The sequence below is a fragment of the Chanodichthys erythropterus genome, chromosome 11, assembly GCF_024489055.1.
Source record: "Chanodichthys erythropterus isolate Z2021 chromosome 11, ASM2448905v1, whole genome shotgun sequence".
In the NCBI taxonomy this organism is placed as follows: domain Eukaryota; kingdom Metazoa; phylum Chordata; class Actinopteri; order Cypriniformes; family Xenocyprididae; genus Chanodichthys; species Chanodichthys erythropterus.
Window position 1 is genome coordinate 32,261,411 of NC_090231.1, and position 18,159 is coordinate 32,279,569.

The window sequence follows — 18,159 nt, forward strand, 5'->3', positions numbered from 1 at the left end:
AGCAGCAAGAGTCAAATTTCACCTCACTCGCCTCACTCTTGACTGACAAGATGATGGTGGAAGATGGTTTCAAAGCGAAATTAAAAAGTACATATTTAAGTGTGTTACACAGTAACATTGTACTGTTTTGTTGTTTTGTTTTTTCATTAAGAATAATAATGAACCCCCCATTCAAGCAATTGCCATCTTCGAATTGCCTCTAATTCAAAAGGCCGGCCGCACATGCATTCATAATGGTGCGTGTCCACTGGCGCAGAGTGAGCGTTTTCAGTTCATTCCCATATAAGTTGAGCTTCCATAGCAATAAATTGAAAACGCTCTGAGGCAGTGGACACGCACCAATAGGAATGCACGTGCAGCCATGTGCATTTTACTTTCATTTCCAAAAACGATGGCATATTCCAAACCAGGTATACAAAAATAGACAATACAGATGTTTGCGAACTGCACAACATATAAAAAGAGTTCAAAAAGTCATAAAGAAATAACTGATGTCACTTATCATTTATGCAAATATATGGTGATTGCAAATATCTGCAATAAAGCTGACTTCCAAAAAATGATACACACAAGTATATCTATAAGAATTTTTTTTTTTAAATTGAAATCGCATATTGATGAAAGAATTGTGATATCCATATCACACAGCCCTAGATCCCATTCGAAAGGGAATCTGAACAAGTAGCCCGGGGCATCAACAACAACAAAAAAAATTGTATTATTGAGCTCTGCAGCTAAAGCAAACCAACTAAATTGATACTAGGGACTGAAGAGCATATTAGAAAAGAGAAATGAGGAAATGTGTGTGGTGTTTATCCATTCTTATGTTTTGTTGCAATATACATATACCTCTTTAAAAAAAAATCTCTTTGTCATTTTATTTTTAGCTCAGCTGTGTGTTTTATCTTGTGATACATGGAAACTGTAATGTTGAAGTGCAGGTGTCTGCTTTCTCATGCTGTGAAAAAAAACTCCTCACTGTCACTTTGTGAAAACAATGTTCTCTTTCCCTTTTCCTTTCTCTTATCCTTTGGACTCGAAGGTATTTTTCAGCTTGATCACTTTGCCTGCAATATGGAAAACACGTGGCTCACACTCATCCAGAAGTGAAACCTAGTATTTTCAACATGTTTGTTAATGAGCTTATAACTAATGGAAACAGGAAAATTGCTTTAAAGAGCCACAAAGGGTTTGCACTGTATGTTCTCCTTCTCTGTGCCCCTTTCCCTTTCCCCATCCCCTTCCCCCAAACACACATAAACACATTGACTCAACAACATACATTTCCTTCTTCTGGAATGTAGAATATTATATATATTATGCTTAATTGGAAATATTTTTTTGCAAAGGGAGGAGTTTAATACGTGTGGTCCTGCTTAGGGTTTGGAAAATGTTAAATTCCCAGTGAGTCATGTTAAGTATTTCCTGAACATTTAGGGCTGGCTACAGATGTGACTAACTGTGTGTGTATGTCTTGCGTGTATACGCAGATATAGCTTAAATAGTACTACTAACACCCCTGACTGGATTGCCTGAAACAAAATGTTTGTGTTTCATACCATTTGAAACTAATTTTGAACAGCTATTTGGCACAAGTTTCCAAAAGGAGTTTTAAAAGTTTAGAAGGAGTATGATCACCTAACCCTGCCAATCACATTGCAAGAGTAAATGGCTGCTTACCTCTTGGTGCAGTCACACTACATTTTTCAATCAATTGACTTCCATTGCATGGGAATGCAGGAGTCGGGAAACAGAAACTCAAGCAAATTTCTGTATGTTCCAAAGCTCAACTTTGGTAAACACTGACATGTGAATTTCATATCACATGTAGACTTGAAGATACATCATGCGTGACTGCTACTAAATTAAAAGACAGCAAACTTGAAATATGCAGGATTGCAGCAGTGCAGTGAAGTGGAGTAGATTGCACATTTTTACATTTTGGATATATTATATGATGAATTTTATATGATGAATGTTTTTAAAAATCACCAGAGAGAGTGTCATCATATTAGGACATTTGCAGTGTCCTTGCAAAAATTGTTCAGAGTCTTGTGTAACTTCTGCTTCACAATGACAATTCTTCAGGCATCATTTCACCACACCATCACCAACTTTGTGTCAATTTTATAATAAGTCCCAAGCTTTTAAATTCAAATGTAGTTTCCTTTCCTTTTTAGTTCCTCAGTAAATGATTATATAAGCATGAGAACATGTGAAATAGTGGTTAAAGAAGGCCTTAAAGGCCCCAATATACCTAAATCGGAATCGAAGAATGGACTGGTGTGACATCATTTCGAACAAAAACAGGCCAAAATGAAGTTTGTTTCGGGTAGAGATCATGATTTTTCATGGCCGATTATGATTGCCAATTTTTTTACAAGCAAATGGGCCAATTCCGATATTTTTTCTTTGTATTTGTTGTTTATTTGCTCTATTACAGGCCAAACTGGCCAAAAAATATCTGTAGCCATTTGAAATTAGGCAACCACTGCATTTTAATCATGATCCTGTACTGTAGCATGAGCAGTTGTTTTTTATTTAAATTAGATTGTAGAATTTCAAAATTTAAAGCAAAAACAGAATGGTTTGACTTTATCTTTGTGAAATTACATACCTGCACAAAACAGGCAGAATGAAAATGCAAATTCACTCTCTGTCAGTAGGTGGAGCTTATGAAACAGTAGACATATAGCGTTTTCATTGGTTATTGCTGTAAACAAAGCAGCATGAGCTTGCTGTGCCTGGTACAGTATTTTCTCTGCTGGAGCATCTGTGTACTCCTCTTTGCATCCGTCTTCAGCATGTCCCGGTTCTGGCTTGTGTTAAGGTCCTGTTTACAAACTTATTATTGGCCAATTAATTGTCTGTGTGGCGCGTTTTAAAAGAGTTTTGATTTGGTGCTTTTAAGGTTTGTTTTTATACAAAACATAAATGACAGCTCTTATCAGTTATCAAATTGTTGTCACAGTTTACTACTAAACTTGACCTAAAATTTAGTGCCGTCACCTTCTGTTGACATTGTGAAACTGCATGATTTGAATTAGGGCTGGATGATTAATCAAAAAGTAATCGAAACCGAAATCCAGAAGCTATAACCGACGTAATTTTCCCGTGTTGGTTATTTTGTTTTTTTTAATCCTGATAATACTTTCTCCTTAAAAACATACTACATCGTGTGTGGTCATGTGACTCCGCCCCATCCAGTCAGCACCATGGAATCAACACAGAGGCGAACTTAAACGCTGAGTGAACAGTCAGATAACGCGAGCCCTCAGTGAGATCACTTTCGTTTTAATCTTCAATAAACTTTGTCAGTTGAATGTGATTTAAACCTTGCCAATTTGGACATTCATGTGATTTTAGACCCTCAGGTGTGTATTATTATATTGAGCTACTGCGCTTATACATTGTCACACAAACACTCAAGGTGTGTTCGACATTGGCTGCGGCTTAATGCAACTGATCGACGAGAGTAGCCACATTTTTTTTTATTCATTTTTTTAACTGCCTATTTTGGGGCATCATTAAATATGCGCCGATTCAGGTTGCGGCCCCTTTAAATTCCCGTGCTCCCCGCCCACGGAGCTCGTGACTGCCTTAAACAGCATAAACAAAGTTCACACAGCTAATATAACCCTCAAAATGGATCTTTACAAAGTGTTCGTCATGCAACATGTCTAATCGTGTAAGTATGGTATTTATTTGGATGTTTACATTTGATTCTGAATGAGTTTGATAGTGCTCCATGGCTAAAGCTATTATTACACACTGTTGGAGAGATTTATAAAGAAAGTTGTGTTTATGAATTATACAGACTGCAAGTGTTTAAAAAATGAAAATAACGACAGTCTTGTCTCCGTGAATACAGTAATAAATGATGGTAACTTTAACCACATTTAACAGTACATTAGCAACATGCTAACGAAACATTTAGAAAGACAATTTACAAATATCACTAAAAATATAATGGATCATGTCAGTTATTATTGCTCCATCTGCCATTTTTTGCTGATGTCCTTGCTTGCTTATCTAGTCTGATGATTCAGCTGTACACAGATCCAGACGTCCTGCCCTTGTGTAATGCCTTGAACATGAGCTGGCATGTGCAAATATTGGGGTCATACATATTAATGATCCCAACTGTTACGTAACAGTCGGTGTTGTGTTGAGATTCGCCTGTTCTTCGGAGGTCTTTTAAACAAATGAGATTAACACAAGAAGCAGGAAACAATGATGTTTGAGACTCACTGTATGTCATTTCCACGTACTGAACTCTTGTTATTCAACTGTGCCAAGGTAAATTCAATTTTTAATTCTAGGCACCTTTAATAGTCAAGCATATTTACAGTACAAATCTTGTCAGTGAACTATAAGGGCAAAACAAAAACAAAATAATTGTTCATTAATCGTAATCATATAATATATTTTAATTGACAAGCTGTGGGCCGTTTGAAATTCATCCCCGAGCCCACGGGCCAGACTTTGGACACCCCTGCCTTAAATGTTGAAAGGATGCTACGACAAAGATTGCTTTCCTCCTCAGACATGGCAAACTTATTTTTTTCACAAATACATGACTTGACCTGAAGAAGGACAGACGCAGGTAATTGTACATGCTCAGTCGATCTCTCTCTCACTCACTGTCTGTTTAAAGGGATAGTTCACCCAAAAATAAAAATGTTGTCATCATTTACTCACCCTCATGTTGTTCCAAACCTGTATGCAGGGACGTGCACAGAAATTTTGAGGGGCAGTTGCTCTGACCTAAAAAAAGGGCACTCCCCTACCAAACATCTTAAATAGTGTTTTGACATCGACAACCCAAGTGCATTTTACCTCAAACTTGCGTCTAGTTAACTTTCTAAAGTAGCAATCGCTTCTCGGATCGACATTAACACACTGACAAAATTATATTCAGAATTAAAAATATTTTTATACCACTTTTTAATGTGTGAGATTGTGTAAAGGTTTTCACGAGATACCAACCTTTCGCGAACTTGCTTCCAACACTTGTTCTCATGGAGGCGCGGTGTGCACGGAGGGGAGGGGCTGTGCGCGCGCGAGTATGTGAGAGAGACGCGTGAGTGAGAGACGCAGGGAAATGAAATGCAGCTGAACGTTTGCTCTATGAAAGACATTGACAAAGACGAAAACTAAGGACATTTAATCTATAATTTTATTTTATTTTAGTTAGTTTTGCCAAACACACATTACAGTTTTGGTTAGTTATCGTTTTTTTGTAATGCCTCGTTTTTATTTTAGTTAACGACGATGTTTTTTCCCACCTAGTTTTCGTTTTTTCGTTAACGATTATAACCTTACTCACATTTCCGACAACGTTAAGTCGTCCCACCCGACAACCGCGACAATCTCCTTCTAGTGCCGCTCATGCAGGCTCAGCTCAGGTGCCGGTCGCGTGCAGCGCTGCAGCCACGTAAACAGAGTTTGCCCTTCCCCTACTGACTTTCACTTTCAGACGGGTGCCCGAATATGGAAGTGAATGAGGCTTTGCGATTTTTTTTTTTTTTTTTTTTTAATCTAGGCCTACGTGAAATTCTGCATCCATTGTACGATTTTTTTATTTATTTTTTTCCACCTCGGAAGGGCAACGTGAGTCAAGAAGGGCATATGGGCAGTTGCCCGGGCAACCTGAGCAACCCCCCTGTGCACGTCCCTGCCTGTATGAGTTACTTTTGTTGAACACATAATAAGATATTTTAAAGAATTCAGGTAACCTGACAGTTGACAGTAGCATTTGACTTCTATAGAATTTTTTTTTTCCTTCTATGGAAGTCAGTGGCTACCTTCAACTGTTTGATTACCAACATTCTTTCATTCTTTAAAATTTTTTGTTAAACAGAAGACAGGAACTCGTACAGGTTTTGAACACTCAGAATTATGCCTTGGCATGACGTGAAAAAGTTGCGTCTGGTGTAGACACAGTGATAATATTAGACAGCACCATGAGATGAAGATCTATTTCAGAACCAGCCGATATCAAAATAATCTGGCTGCGGGCGCCTGTTGCCGACCACTGCACTATAGGAACAAAACTGTTAAATCTATGATTTTTTTTTTTTATCATCACGTTTGTTGTCTCTCACATTTTGAAAATCTGATAAGATTTTAAAAAAAAATCTTTTAGTGTTGGCCAGCCATAAAGGGATAGTTTACCCAAAAATAAAAATCATAAATTTAACAGTTTTGTTCCTATAGTGCAGTGGTCGGCAACAGGCGGCCCACGGGCCACAACTGGCCTGCCAGCAATAATATCTGGCCCACGCCCACAGCCAGATTATTTTAATATCGGCTGGTTCTGAAATAGATCTTCATCTCATGGTGCTTCATCTCATTATCACTTTGTCTACACCAGACGCAACTTTTTTCACGTCATGCCAAGGCATAATTCTGAGAGTAAAAGTAAGCTACGTCAAATAATTATTACAATAAGTTAGGCTCCATTGAACAAGCAAATTAAAATGATGCACATTTATTATTCACTATATGGGAAGAGGAAATAAAACATAGTTTGTTAAGAGCATGACTCAAACATGCCATTAATGGGTCCTCTTTTATTTTTTGAGTTATTTTTATCCATTCCGCATCTCCCATATATGTTTTTTAGCAATGCGGTCTGTGTTGCAAGGATTTAACACAGATACCAGTTACAAAAGACACTGTAACAGTCTGTCACAGGCAATTCTTTGCATTTTTCATAAATTAATTTCTTAAATTGTCCTTTGACTATGTGGCGAAAAATTTTTTGGCCCGATGCCAAACTTACTTGCCGACCCCTGCTATAGAGTGTGGAGTGCCGCTATGTGACCAAGACAACAAACTTGACCACAAACTAAAAAGATTTCATTCAAAAACAACCAGAGTCCTGAAAATGGGAAATCTTGCAAAATCTCATTAAATATAGAGTAAACAAATATGCCATACGACGGGCAAAAAGAAATGGCGATAATAGTGTTTGGACTGCATAGGCGTAATTTGCGGGTGGGACGGGTGGGACATGTCCCCACCACTTTTTGAAATGGTTGATATTGTCCCCACCACTTTTTGAAACATATCGCGGCATCTCGCGGATATCTAATACAAAAGAAACACCTCTAGTTGATTATCAATTTGTGTTAATAATAGGCGATCTGGCGCTGGGATGTGTTGTTTTGGAAATCATGTTGAGCGCTCGTTGTCGCTGTTATCAGAGGCGCAACAGTGTTCTCTTGGCTGCGCAGTGTTCACACGGACGAGCGCTTCAATCTAATGCTTAACTGTTGCAGAGACTCTCTATTCGTTACGTTGAATCACAAAACAAAATACACATAAACGTGTCCCTGCTCTTGATATACAATCACTGACGAACATCTTTGGTTTTAATGAGAAAAAAAATCATACATGGTTGGATTCAGGACTTTACCTAGGATTCTCTAAAGGGGAGAACTGGGCCATAAATCAGCCCGATTATCTTGTAGTGTGTGGGTGCCTATAGGTCCAGCGCTTCAGTGGTACACAGCCACTATTATAAAAGCCCAGCGGGTGGCCGCATGATGTCCGGGAACAGCTGAGGGCTTGACTGGAGGCTCGGGCATTATGGGAGTGGCAGAGGTTAGTGTTGGGGGGAGGTCGGCATGAAGGCGAGAAGTGAAACTCAGATTTGTGGCATCCAAACACATGGTAACCTAATAAAGAATACTGTCAGGAAAAAACAGTAAGTTAGCAGATCTCAAAGCAAAAGGCAGAGAATCAGCAAATGCAACAGTTGTACAGTGCAGAACAGTGAAATAGAGATTTAAGGGAATGAAACAATGCAAGTGATGAATGACAGAATGTGTTTTGGATCTCAGGCTGAAACAGAACGAGCATACTGTGATCTATTGTCTGTCTGCAAAGTGCAAAGATGCCATGTAAGGAGCTGCAGATGAAACATTACAGCTCTCAACATCTTAATGTGAGGAAATGGCCTGCAGCCAGAAGCTCTATACACTCTGCCTTGCTCTTTATGGAGTGTAATGTGAGAGAACACAACTAGAGCTCAGAAGTCCATCAGAGAAAGAGCAGTGGACAGCTCCAGGTGGGGAAGCTTTTTGCTCTGAATAGGATAAAGCATTGTGCTTGCTTTAATAGTCCCTTTAAAAGTCATCACTTCATCTCACAGCTACAATATAGTATACGATTAAAGAATGGGCACTCATAAATAATATATAGTAAGTCAATCATTAATTTCCATAAGTCATTGTTGTGATATTTACTAATACATTATATTATAGAAACAATGTAAGGATGTGATATACTGTAGGTAAACACGAACTCAATGGCTAAAAGTATCTAAAGACTCATCATTGTTTTTGTTGTATGCAAACATTTGAGACTCTTTTCCTTCACTTATCTTTACTTGACCATTTCCCATCAGCCATTGTGTAATTTCATGGTGGTGTGTGGTCAGGTCAGCCTTTCCCTGAAAATGCCTGCTGCTGAGTGTGAGGGGAATGGTGCTGCCCGGGTGACTCAATCATTCCATATTGGCAAGGGAGGGATGTATCCATAGCAACAAAATTAGATGAGTGGCTTCTGCTGTACTTAAACACTACAGTTTGAATAAGATTGGATTCACAATTCAAACTAAAATTTCTTTACTGCCATTAGTGCATCTTCTTGCTGTCTTGGCTCATTCACAAAATTGCCATCCAATCATTGGGCCCAACAATAATGTAGATTTGCAAAAATGAGTACACCCTCCTGAAAGTTACTAAATAAAATTTAAAAAAAAAAAATTTTCTGGTGTAAGTTTAAGGCAATTCTTGATCAACAGGTAAGTATGCTGAATCAAAACATTTAAAGTAATTTCTTGACAGTTAAAAGTGTTATATAGCCCGCTGAATCATTCTCAGACTTGATACTGACAACAACTGAACCACTTGGGAGAGAACTGTCAGGAGACTTATTTCTTAGCACAAAAGAGGACAGTGGTATGAGAGGATTACCAAATCATTGTTTTAAGTGTGAAAATATAGCAAAAGTAACACAGAAATTCAAAAACAATGGACTTGTGACAAGGCCCCTCAAATAATCAGGCCTTCATTTTAAGCTTTGAAATTATAATTTTTTTTTTTTCCTAGACAAAGAACAAGAGAAATACCAAGTGAGTCTCTTATGCAAAAGCTATGAAAAGAGTGACTGTTTATCGCACAGAGTAAGATGCAGCCTGGAGTTAAACAGGACAGATGTGACAATTTGTCATGAACTTGTACACTCCGTGCCAAGAAGTGTCAGAGCAGTGTACTTAAAAATATGGAGGACATAATACGTACTAGAATATTGAATTAAATCTAGGGTGTACTTATTTCTGCAATCTTTCATTTAAACAAAATTGGCTAATTTACTCATTTTATGGATATTAATTACATACATTTCTCTGTCTTTATTAAGTATATGTTTAATACATTTCAAGTTTGCCATCTTTCCATGAATTGTATTAGTGACCATTTAGAAAATACAAAAGTTTTGGGTTGGTACGTTTTTTTTTCTTTTTTTTTAAAGAATACTTTTATATAGCAAGGATGCATTAAATTAAAGACATGTCCCCACCACTTTTTGAAATGGTCGATATTGTCCCCACCACTTTTTGAAACATATCGCGGCATCTCGCGGATATCTAATACAAAAGAAACACCTCTAGTTGATTATCAATTTGTGTTAATAATAGGCGATCTGGCGCTGGGATGTGTTGTTTTTGAAATCATGTTGAGTGCTCGTTGTCGCTGTTATCAGAGGCGCAACAGTGTTCTCTTGGCTGCGCAGAGTTCACACGGACGAGCGCTTCAATCTAATGCTTAACTGTTGCAGAGACTCTCTATTCGTTACGTTGAATCACAAAACAAAATACACATAAACGTGTCCCTGCTCTTGATATACAATCACTGACGAACATCTTTGGTTTTAATGAGAGAAAAAAAAAAAAAAATCATACATGGTTGGATTCAGGACTTTACCTAGGATTCTCTAAAGGGGAGAACTGGGTGGCAAAATGTGGCAAAGACTTTCATAAAGATTCAAAATATTTCTATTTTAAATAAATTTTGTTTTAATTTTTTAAATTTCTATTTGTCAAAGAATCCTGAAAATGTCACCATTTCAACAACAGATATTAAACAACACAGCTGTTTTCAACATTGAAAATAAGAAATGTTTCTTGAACAAATCAGAATATTAAAAAATATTACATTGTAAAATATATTAAAACAATGAAGTAATTTTCAATTGTATTAATATTTCACAATGTTACTGTTTTTACTGTAAACATTTACTGTAAATGTTTCAGATTTTAAAGGGGTCATGAATTGAGAAGTCAAATTTTACTTCAACTATATTTTTTCAATATTGGAAGTTTAGGAAAAATTCCACACGTGTAATGGTGGAGAAGTTGAAAATTATTTTAATAGTCAAAACTGTTTCCCAATCATAGCAGTGGGCATTTACTTCCGAGTCTTGAATGTGGCAAGCCTATCAGCTTAGGAGTTTTTAAAAAAAGAGGGTCAAAAATTGGAGAGAAAATAGCTTATTACTTCTAAATTGGGTGTTTTTTATGTACAAATCTTGATAACATTATAAGTGGAGCGTGGTTCACTTATTCCACACTTCATGAGTGTGTAAATGCAAGATCAGTTTGAAAAAGCACCATTGGTGAGTAATAGCAGTATTTTTGTAGGCGCCATATACAGCTCTCTCTTTTTTTCAAATCTATAATAAATTTCACATTAAAAGTCTCATAGCAGTCATCTCTGACAGTAAATCACTAACCACTAAACCAATGTGTAGTGTACCGCACTCAAAGGTTTGTTATTATAACACAGTCTCATGTATATTACTTTTTTTTTTTTTTTTTTATTGGGTCATTTTTTTCTGGATAGGATGTTTTTGTGATTCACTCACCAGAGAAATCCCCACATTTTCCTTTTATTAAAGAAAACATGATGAATGAATGTCTTATTAGTTCCTCCTAAAGTAGCCTACTCCACCCTGTCAGCCACAAGCTGATTGTGGCTAAAGTGATAATGTATTTTTCGACCAATACTAGACACATGGCAAACTATAAACTCAATGGCAATCTAATAAAAACATCCTATGGAGATCCCCAGTGGGAGCTATGAGTCTGAAAGAAAAACTCAAGTACTCCTGCATGGATTACAAAGATAAACCTTGTTTACCAGCATGATACTGAAAAAAGTAAGCTTTTAAACATTATTTGTTTAATGTTCTCATTTTAAAAGTCATCACCCTTTGGCTTACCCTACATGTGATAGCATACCAGTGTCAACAGGCCTCATGAGACACTTAGCTAAAATGTTTTTAGTCAATACTTAAAATTCATTTATATTTAGTTAGCTCAAATGGTTTCCTGTTCCTACGATTACAATCACTTAGAAAATCCATCAGCACTCACCATTAGCTTTACAGCTCATAGTCTTAAGTTATTTGTACCACAGAACTGATGTGGATTTCTATTCAAGTGTACTAATGTTCATTTTAAGAGTTTTACTGGTTACCATGTAGAAGTGCTTTGTGATGAGTTGATGAGAAATATAAAAAAATAAATAATCATCAGACCTCATTGAGATACATCTTAATCAATCATACTAATTTAATTTTAATGTTTTTTTTTTTTTTTTTTTTAGCATTTTTACTTTTTGTGAAAAATATTGTTACTTGTTTTTGGTTCCTATATTGTACAGTGTACAAAATGTTATTAGCTTTAAAAGTACTATATCACATTTGACTTAAAGAAAAAAAACATAAAATACATTGATGTTCAATTTTTTTTTTTTTTTTTTGAGCAGTCAGTATGTTGTATAGCCTTCTGTGGAATGCAAAACCAATGCAATTTGCTCCGGTATGCTCTTGCTTAACAGACGGCATTTGTCAAAACTGTGTTACTTAGCTCAGCAAACATTACACTTCCTTCTGAGGAAGTGACCTTGAAGTATTGTGACATGGCCTTTTGTGTTTTTCTTTGTTTTCTGCATTGGATTTCTCTAGTTTCTTCAAATTTGAATAACACATCTTAATCCAGTTTGAGCTGTTACTTCCTGACTTTCTAAAACAAAGTTTATTTTTTTTCGCCGGTGAAAGAAGAGTACTAACCAAGATTTTTCCAACCCTCTCTTTGCTCTACCACTGCTTACTTTCATAGTTTCTAGATAACATGCTATCAAATATAGAGTGTCTTAAAATAAGCTTTGGGAACCGAGATTAAGGGTGAGTGTGTGAATCTTGAAATCAGTCAGAGATGTGAGACTGGGGACACAGAAGTCCAGATAATATCACATGTTTGAGACTAAATGAATGATGATGATTGAGACTGAGGAAAAGAAGCTGGCAGCATCATCAGACAAAAAAAAAACAAAAGGCAAGATTAATGAGGAAAACAGGAAAAGGAAGTAATTATCCTTAGAGAATCAACAAAGTGTACTTCCAGAGTAACACCAACCACAGCCTACATCTTGAGCTAACATGCAATTGTTTCCTCAAGATCAAGGACCTATTTCGACTTGATTTGGCACTTAAAATTACATTTATCAGTTACTTTATGTTTTTAAGATTCATTAATATTTAATAATATTTCTTTTTTTCCTGACACAAAAATAGCTTTTGTAGGCTAGTTGATAAATACCACAAATCATGATTGATGTTAAAGCATCAAAAATAGAGGCTGGTGTTTGTACGCTTAAAAAAAAAAAGTTCCCCTAAAATGTGCTTAATGTGGTAACATCTAAATATATTGTATTCAAGTCAAAAATGTTATTTAACATCACTTAATCAACCTGAATATGTTGGGTTACACCAACAAAACTAAATGGAAGGGTAGAAAAAGCTTTCTATAGCTAACAGTTGCCAGTTAGAAAGCAAATCAAATGTGCATTTTTGGACTTTAAAAAGCAGAGATGTTGCTGTGTGTTCAAAGGACATAAGTTACAGAAAGCAGTCTCTAGAGAAAAAAAAAAACAAGAGGAAAAATCTGCTCACACATCCCAGCACCCCTCCTCCACTACAGCTCCGCCTGCTGTCTGAGAACATGCCACTCTACCTCCCTCCCACTCTCTCTCCGTGCAGCTTTTCCACTCACCATTACTTCCATTGTGGTTCAACTCTGAACTCTGGCATCATCTGTTTGTGCTTAAAGTTTGCAGTGTGTTTCCCATTCCTTTTTCTCAGTTAAGGTGCAGTCACGTTTACAAGATTTGTGGGCAAAAAATGCCAATTGTATCTTGTGAATAGTGTGCTGATGTCACTTGAAAGTCACTTTCAAACCAAGCAGCTTTCTGTCCTTCACTGTGGCGAAGCCGAGTGACCAACTTGAATCCGTTGCAAAATCTGCATTGGGAAATGTTGCGCTCTCACACTAAATACCTGATTGCGTGAATTTCTGTTTTGCTAACAAAAAAAAGTCAGTTATATCTTGTCAGTAGTGTAGAGATGTATGATGCACAGCTCACACAGAAGTCACTTTCAAGCAGCTGGTCGATGCGGCAAATCCGCGTGAACAACTTGAACCTGCTGAGAAATTTCTCTTGTGAAATTCAGTGGATTCCTATTAAAATGACTGAATTTCGCCCATGAAAATTTGTCAAACAAGGATAAACCTGTCCACACCTTTACCCCTGTACACTCCTTCACCTCTTTTTCCTTCTTGACATCTTTGTCTCATTCTTCTCATAATTCTTTTGTCCACTCAATCCTCCTTTTCCTGTTCCCCTCCATCATATTTTCCTGTTTTTTTTTTTGTTTGTTTTTTTTGCTCATTTCCTCATGTGACATGCACAGCTATTTCTCCCTCTCTTTATATCTCCCGTCATCTGCTCTTCGAATTAATGGAAATAGCAGCTGCATTTGGCAACTTTCTTTGCAATCGCACATGAATTCAGACGCTCTTTCAGAGACTCGCATAAACAGACAGAGACGCAGACAGCGGAGTCAGTGACCAGATCCAGGGAGATGGGGGTTTCTTCAGTGTATTGTGTCATAAGACACTCATTCTCTACAGGAAGCACCTGGCTATAGAAATATCCTTACATTCTTCTCCATATTCACACCAGTTATTTTTGGACTATACAAGAAGTTCATCTCAAAGTAATAACACTCTGCACAGCTAGTCAGTAGTAGTCATAGAGAAGTTATAGATTTGGTAATCGGAGATGGACATCCAAAGCCATCAGAATCAAATCAGAAAGAGGGTTGTTTAAAGAGAAAGTAAAAGTGTGATAGAGGGAGAGTTGGAGTGTATTATGCAGCTGTTCAGTATGCTAGTCACATCGTAGAGCTCCATTCAGACCTGTCACACTGAGAAATGGCCTGGTGGCGGTTCCTTGAACCCCTTACCCACTGCAATTAAGTAAATGGAACCAGGACTCAGACGGTCCCCTCCCGCACCAGCCCACATTGCATTGATTTTTTTTCAATTCTTTTGCAAGGGAATGGGCACAGTTGCTAAATGACAGTGAGACCTTTATACATTTTAAAAACTGAATCTAATTATGCTGTGGAGATTCAGTTTGTGTTACCAGCAGCATCAGAGCTAGAAGTGCCTTGGCTTGTCTGTATGCAGGCCAGAGGATGAGAGAGAGAATTTGAATAAGAGATAGGGAAACAAATAAGGTGCATTTCACTTGTAGAGAAAGTAATTCAAGACATTTTAAACAGTTGCTTCTTTAAAAGCTTCATGAAGTTTGTGTAAAATATACAGTACGTACAATATCATGAGCATTCAGACATTAACAATGCAATATTAATTATGTACTTTTAAAATTGTAAATGGTTTAGATTAAAATTACATTAAATAAATAATAAAATAAACAAATCAACAGGTTCCTACAGAGGAAGAATGTGTGTGCTGTATGTTGCTGCATAAAGTGACTGACAAGATATAATCAATCAGTGAATTGATTAAAGGTACTAAAGAGGATGTTTTGTTTTATACATTTTTGCAATATTACTTGAAACTGTCTTTACTAACTGATAAAAGACTATTTATTAGGTGCACTGAAAGGAATAATATTAATATAGATCATCTGTGCACGAGGTAGGGCCTTAAAAACATCAGCCAATCGTTTACGCGATGATCGCGTAAACGATTGGCCCTCTGGCTTGTCAATCACTGTCATGACGTTCCTTGCGAGAGACGAGCGCGGCTGCGCGCTCCAGTAACTTTCCACACTCCACAGGCGCCGCATGCAATGTTTTTGTCAGGAGACAGGAGTAACAACTGCAGATTATGAGTTACCTGCTGTGAGTCCGACATAATGAATCCACTAACACGACACAGTGAATGCCGGTGGTAAACACTCGTGTTCCAATACGAGTGTTTACGAGTTTTGGGAGGCGTTCCTTCGAAGGAGGGGGGTTGTTCTTACGCATGCGCTCATTTCAAAAACTCAGTAACAGTCTTTGGTTTCTCAGTCGACGAAAAGATCCTCTTTAGCACCTTTAAACCTGACACATTTTCACATTTTTACATTTTGATTTCAGATTGCAAGAAAATTTTTTTTTGTTTGTTTTTTTTTTGCTTAATCTGACTTTTAAAATTACTTTGTCATTGTAACCCTGATGTATGTAGTTTGATCCAGTAATATTAAATAATTTTCAGTTCATTTAGATGAAAAATATTTTTTGTTGACATATAGGCTTGTTTATAAATTATACAATTTATTATTGATGTATAAGGATTGTAACACAAAAATAAAGGGTGTTGTTTGTACACTGAAAAAAACAAAAATGTTAACAAAAAAAACATGATTTGGGTAGGGAATCTAAAAAACAAAATAAAACAAAAAACGTTCCTGTAGAAGTAAGAATATGTGTGCCATATTTCCATATGCCTTTGCATGGAGAGATTGACAAGTTAGAATCAGTCAGTGAACATTCACTAAATTGGATTATTGTTGTTTTGTTTATGTATGCGTTTATTTATTGCTGGAGTAAAGAAATAATGATGTTAATAACAAAAATAAATGGCCAATTAGCGTCGCACACCTGTAGGTCATAGATAGGTGCGTAGGATAAGACTAATAAAGTCAAAATACAACAAAAAAAAACAAGAAAATCCCGCACACTATCAACTTGCAAAACAGTAAACAAGTTCTTTATTAGCAACGCTTCGATCGTATGATCTTCATCAGGCAACAACATATAACGAAAATAAAGAAAACATTTAAATATTGATGGTAAATGAACAAAAAAAAAACAGAATCTATCTTGCAAGAGTGAACAGGTATGACAACAGAGGAAGATACATTTTCAAGATAATTGATGCTCACTCATATTCTGCGTGCTGAGTCACAACGATTTCAGTTTGTGTGTGTGGCTGATTGTTCCTTAAGAGAGAGAGAGTTTTCTGTTCTTTCTCTGTCTCTCTCTCTGTGTGTCCCTCTATTCGCTGCCATTTGAACATCCATGCAAAAAAACTGCTGCTGCGCCCTAAGGCCTACCGGGGTTACTATGGTTACAGCAGCTATCACTGAGTCTGTGTTACTAACCGATGTAAACACTGGAAAAAGAATTCTTTCTTTCTCTCTTTCTGAGAAAGCTGTAGAATCTTAAACTCCACCGCTTTCTTTTTATTCTTTTTTTTTTTCCTTCTAGCAGGGCACGTCATGTTACATAAGAACCCTGATTTGCTCAAGGCTCTTTTTTTTTATGTGAATGAGGGAATGGAAACAAAAAGTTAATTTGGGCCTCTTAGTATGACTTCCAAATGTTCTGCAGTTTTCCCTCTGCTTAAAGTAAACTTGCCTATCAAAGTGAACACACGGTGACTCCTGCTGGTCACAATGAGGTACTGCACCCTCGATATATAAACTGATTAAATCCAATGTTTTGATTGGATGACTTGTCAAATCTAGTTTGGTGGTTCAGTTTAATTAAGCAACAGCTGAGCTTCATGGCTCCCTCTTTGATCCCAGTTTTGTTTAAAGATGTTCCTTTCTTCTTGTAGGTGTCTACATCTTGATTGCTGTTGGTGCTGTGATGATGTTTGTTGGATTCCTCGGTTGCTATGGAGCCATACAGGAATCCCAGTGTCTTCTCGGAACAGTGAGTAACAAATCCTGTGACTAATCAGCAAATTCCTCAAATCACATGATGCCTAACAATAATCGGAATAATATTAATGGAATGACTGCAAAACCCCTCTGTAGAAAAAAAATGAAGGCAACACTGAAGTCTGCTTTGCTTTTTAGTTGATTTCATCAAATTATTTGAAGTATTCACTGAACTTGTTATGGTGCTGTGACTTTAAATGACTTTAATAATGACTGTGACTGTCATTATTTTAAATCATTTTACACTACTGTTAGTAAGTGTGAGGTCTTGCACTGTATGGAGAACAGACTCCTGCCCATATACAGCACACATCCTTTTTTTTTTTGTGTCTGTCCTTCAGTTCTTTGCCTGCCTGGTCATTCTGTTTGCCTGTGAGGTTGCTGCTGGAATCTGGGGATTCATGCACAAAGACAAGGTTGGTTTCATGTAAACACCATGTCAAGTTGACACATACACATCTGTTTATACATATTTGTAATTATATCTTTTTTTTTCTTCTTCTTTCAGATCTCCAAAGAGATGATCACTTTCTATGACTCTGTGTATGACAAAGCTTCAAATAAAGTCTTGCAAGAAGAGCAAAGTCAGGCTGCCGGCGCTGTCTTGAAGGTCTTTCATGAGACTGTAAGTAGTCCTCAGATACTGAGGGGCACAATAATAATCAAGCTAACACAAACTCCACTCAAACCAAATGATGTTGTAATGACACATCTCTAATCAGTGTCATCTCTGGCTTTCAGCTTCAGTGCTGTGGCAAAGGAGGCTTATTTGGATTTGCTGACAAGATGCTCTCAGACATGTGTCCTGGAGACTTGAAAATTAATGCTGCAGTAAGTCTCCCCTCAGTAAAACCCTCAAGATGGGAAATTCTCATCCAAATCATACCAAAAATATTTTTCTCTGTTTTTCAGAACTGTCACACCAAGATCAAAGACCTTTTCAGAGAGAAGATCTACCTGATTGGCATCGCTGCCCTGGTTGTTGCTGTAATCATGGTGAGGGATTCTGAGTGTGTCAAGTTACATTCTACTATCATTCAATTGCTTGCATCAAATGTTACCC

General features: G+C 37.0%; 1 protein-coding gene across 2 annotated transcripts in view; it reads left to right on the forward strand.

Moving 5' to 3' along the window:
* cd81a (CD81 molecule a) overlaps positions 1-18,159 on the forward strand; it is a 35,404-nt gene that overhangs the window by 14,461 nt on the left and 2,784 nt on the right. The window contains exons 3-7 of one of the 2 annotated variants that reach the window (XM_067399459.1): positions 16,991-17,088; positions 17,438-17,512; positions 17,605-17,721; positions 17,838-17,927; positions 18,009-18,092. In XM_067399459.1, coding sequence (XP_067255560.1) covers positions 16,991-17,088; positions 17,438-17,512; positions 17,605-17,721; positions 17,838-17,927; positions 18,009-18,092 — 464 coding nt within the window. Of the gene's footprint in view, positions 1-16,990; positions 17,089-17,437; positions 17,513-17,604; positions 17,722-17,837; positions 18,093-18,159 lie in introns of both variants that reach the window. The other variant, XM_067399458.1, reaches the window with a different exon arrangement.